This window comes from Papaver somniferum, unplaced genomic scaffold, assembly GCF_003573695.1.
Source record: "Papaver somniferum cultivar HN1 unplaced genomic scaffold, ASM357369v1 unplaced-scaffold_137, whole genome shotgun sequence".
Classification (NCBI taxonomy): Eukaryota; Viridiplantae; Streptophyta; class Magnoliopsida; order Ranunculales; family Papaveraceae; genus Papaver; species Papaver somniferum.
Window position 1 is genome coordinate 18,563,528 of NW_020622934.1, and position 4,110 is coordinate 18,567,637.

Below are 4,110 nucleotides of genomic sequence, written 5' to 3' on the forward strand. Positions count from 1 at the left end.
GCAGATTCAGAAAGAGCAGAATGTGTAGCTATCTATGATGCTGTGTTATGGTGCAAGGAATTGTGAATTTCTTATGCAATGTTCGAGACAGACTCAACGAACATTGAAAGTTTCATTAACAACTCCTCACCATTCATAGCATGGGAGAACAAACACATTCTGCAAGATGTTACTCATATCATGAAGTCAGAATCACAATGGAAATATCGTTTCATTCCTACAAAATGTAATAAACCTGCGGATGAACTGGCAAAGTTCAACAGGAAGTTTAGAGTCACACGGGTCTGGCTTGAAATTCGCACCTAGTGTATTTGAAATTCGCACCTAGTGTATTTGAAATTCTTTTATTGTCAGACAATCGTTTTCTCCAGAGTTAATAAAATTAATTAGTGTCCGCATAAATTTTTTTTTTTATTAAGATTACTACTTGGTGACTTTATTTTGTTTTGTTTTGTTTTGAGTCACCTAAACTTCCCTCGGGAGTCCCAATAATACGGCTGTCCTAAAGGGTACTCTTAATGTTCAAAGTGCTGGGCTTGGACTGAGCCACCAAGGGAAGGGAAACTATTTCATTTGTAACTAGTACTAGCTGCTTCTTCCACTCCTTCGAAATGAGATGTCTCAGACAATTTTGCTCTTGCTCATCTTCTACTGCATCTGTTACTAGTACTACTTCTGTAACTCCCTTCAATAACATTATTCGAGCTTCTCTGGAAAAGGGGTCTCCTCGAAAAGCTCTATTGGATTATCAGACTATTTTCAGCTCGACTTCTGTGTTGCCTGATTTTCAAACCATTTCTCATGCACTTGAAGCTTGCAAAATTTTATCAGATGACAGAACTGTAGTACAGTTCCATACCAGAATGTTAAAATCTGGGTTTGATTCATACCCATCTCTTTTAACTTCTTTGATATCCATATACGTTTCTCATAAACAACTCGTTGATTATGCTTGTCGTCTGCTTGATGAAATTCCCAAGTGGGGTTTCAATCTTCTTTCTGTGAATTTGGTCATTACAGGCTATTTAAGGGCTGGGAAGTTCGATAGTGCAAACCGACTGTTTCGCCAATCACCTTATAGGGATGTTGTTTCATGGAACTCCATGATAACCGGCTGCGTTAGACATGGCAGTCTAAAAGAGGCAGTAACTTTATTTCATCGAATGCTCAGTTCTGGTATTGAACCAGATGGTTTTACTTTTGCATCAGTTCTTACAGCTTGCGGCCGACTTGGAGCTGTTAGTAATGGAAAATGGGTTCATTCTTTGATGACAGAAAAACAGATTGAGCTAAATTATATACTGAATGCAGCATTAATTGATATGTATTCAAGATGTGGAAGAATTGAAACTGCCAAGGAAGTATTTGAAAGTGTGAAACGAGATCATATATCTGTTTGGAATTCGATGATTACAGGATTAGCAATGAATGGACTTGCTTGGGAAGTAATCGAAATCTTTACTCGTTTAGAGAGAGAAGATATTAAAGCTGATTCAATCACCTTTGTTGGAATCCTATCTGCTTGTAGCCATTGTGGACTGGTCGAACAAGGTCGTTGGTTTTTCAACTCAATGAGAAGGAATTACTCAATTGAGCCTGGGATTGAACATTATGGAGCAATGGTTGATCTTTTGGGCAGAGCAGGTCTCTTGGAAGAAGCTCGTGAGATGGTACAGACAATGCCAATGAAGCCAGATGTAGTTATGTGGAGAGCATTGTTAAGTGCTTCTCGAATTCATGGAAAAGCTGAGATTGGTGAACTAGCAGCCGGAGAAATGTCATCTCATCTTACTAGTGGAGATTATGTGTTGTTATCAAACATTTATTCTTCGGCAAAAAGATGGGATAATGCTGAGAGAATGAGAGAAGGGATGAGAAAAAATGGAATTCGAAAGAATCAAGGATTGAGTTGGATTGAAGTTAAAGGTGTTATTCATCAATTCAAAGCAGGTGATAGGTCGGTTCCTGATTCTGATATGATATATAAGGTTTTGGAAAGAGTGAATGCAAGGGTCAAAGTTGATGGTTACGTTCCTGTAATTGAGTTAGTATTAATGGATGTTTCAGAGGAGGAAAAGGAGGGAAATTTGAATTGTCACAGTGAAAAACTTGCAACTGCTTATGGGATTTTAAAAACAAGTCCGGGAACTGAAATTAGGATCTCAAAAAACCTTAGGACTTGCTGTGACTGTCATTGTTGGTTGAAAATGGTTTCAAGAGTATTAAACCGGGTGATTGTCATGAGGGATCGCATTCGTTTTCATCGATTCGAGTGTGGTTCATGTTCTTGTGGGGATTACTGGTAAGTGGTAAGTGCATGCCTTGATAATAATCGTCCCAGCTATGCACCTACTTATATTTGTAACCCCACAACTAGAGAATCTGTTTTTGTCCCAAAATTTAATTGATCAATATCGAGGCCTTGCCTTGACGGTTATGTTTCTTCTACTAATGAATACAAGGTTCTTAGAACGTACAAGTTAGCATTAGAAGAATCTGCAGTTGTACAAGTTGAGGTTTACACTCTTGGAAGTGGCAAGGGATGGAGACACATAGGGAGACATGGAAACTGTTCAGAATACTATGCAGTTACATATGGTGTTTTTTCCAATGAGTGCATTTATTGGATTCTCCATACATGGATAATCACGGCATTTAACTTAACTGATGAAATTTTTGATGAATTGTCTACTTGTTCGCTTCCTGGGATGCCTGGATGGGATCCTAGACTTGGCTTATTGGGGGATTTTTTGATTGCTACCAACAAAAACAAGACTGAAACTGCTAGCATATGATTATGGAAAAAGAAGGAAGATGAGGCATGGAGTTAAAGTGAGGAGTTCAGTTTAAGTGATTTGGATCCAGACAGTATTCTAGTTTCCCTTACAAGTAGTGGCGAAGTTCTATGTTACTCAGATACCAAGGTCACGCGTTACGATCCAAAATCTCCTTCTTCCAAAATGATGCTTGTGGATTTTGGTAAAGATATCCGTCAAGCAAAACCTTATGTGAACACCTTGGTTTCACTGAAAGCATTAGGAGAAGAAGTTGTGGAAAGAGATCACTGGATGCAGCATCAGTACGAAGAAAGAGATCTGCACGTACCTGTATAATCTGGTACGTTTTCATTGTGATTTTCAGGTCATTTAAACATATGTATGTAATGTTACCTATTCTAATCTAAAGGTTGTACTTAATGAGCTGTCCCTAGTATCCAAATCAGTGTTGGTGTATGTTACCACATTATAAATATCAGCTTTCTTTGTGAATTTCCAAATTGGTGTCGAGCTGCCTTGTTTTTCTATTTGTGCTTTCAAAATGATTTTGGTGTTGTTAAAGTTGGGTAATATGAATTTTATTCTGGTTCGAAATTTCTAATTATGGTGTTTGGCTGCATAGATAATCATATGTCCACAAAATCTAGAGTTTATGACAGAAATCCGGTTGCTGGTCCTCTATAAATCCAATTCCTTAGAAGAGAGAAATGAGTTTTGTGTAGTTCTCCAGTTTTTCCAGTAACTGGTACTTAGATTCTCAATGGAGGTAAGGAAGGAAATAGAATTAGTCAATTAGGTGAAAGAAAAGGACAAGCCGAACGATTTCACGATGGTAATGTCGTTTTAGCATTTTACCCACTACTAGTACTGCTTTCTTCTTCTGGTTGTGGAACTCCTTACTGAAACACTTGACAGGTACTTCACTCTATATATAGAACTCCTTGTTGCTTAGGCCTGCTAATTGTTCAAATCCCATTATGACTATAACTGCATATAACGTAAAATAGCCAGGTTTTTATGCAGTTACAGGTACAGTCAACCACCTTTTCTGTATTCGTGATATGAGGCGGAGGATGATTACTAGTCATTAAGCTGGAAGGAGGTTTAGTTTTGCCTAGATATTAAACCATGTGGCTTTATGAACAGTAGTGCGGTTCTGCGTAAAAAACTCATGAGGGTCATTCTCTATTGTTGTGACCTAAAAACTTCCTGTGTGGAGGTTCTTATGAGTGTCATTATACTGATTTATCGACCATAGGAATTTCAAACTTCCTCACAACCAATAGACGAATAACCACTGACCAAAATGTTCATGTGCAACATCCCCTTAATC

The 4,110-nt window shown here is 38.1% G+C and overlaps 1 protein-coding gene across 1 annotated transcript; it reads left to right on the forward strand.

Annotated features, from left to right (window-relative positions):
* The first annotated feature begins 573 nt into the window (after positions 1 to 573).
* Positions 574 to 3,272, forward strand: LOC113334511 (pentatricopeptide repeat-containing protein At5g50990-like). Its single transcript, XM_026580741.1, has one exon. It carries the CDS (start codon positions 612 to 614, stop codon positions 2,304 to 2,306), a length of 1,695 nt encoding a protein of 564 aa, XP_026436526.1. The 5' UTR covers positions 574 to 611; the 3' UTR covers positions 2,307 to 3,272.
* The last annotated feature ends 838 nt before the right edge of the window (positions 3,273 to 4,110 follow it).

What these genes read in the sequence shown, in the direction of transcription:
- LOC113334511 (XM_026580741.1), top strand. Translation starts at nt 612, where the DNA reads ATGAGATGTCTCAGACAATTTTGCTCTTGCTCATCTTCTACTGCATCT.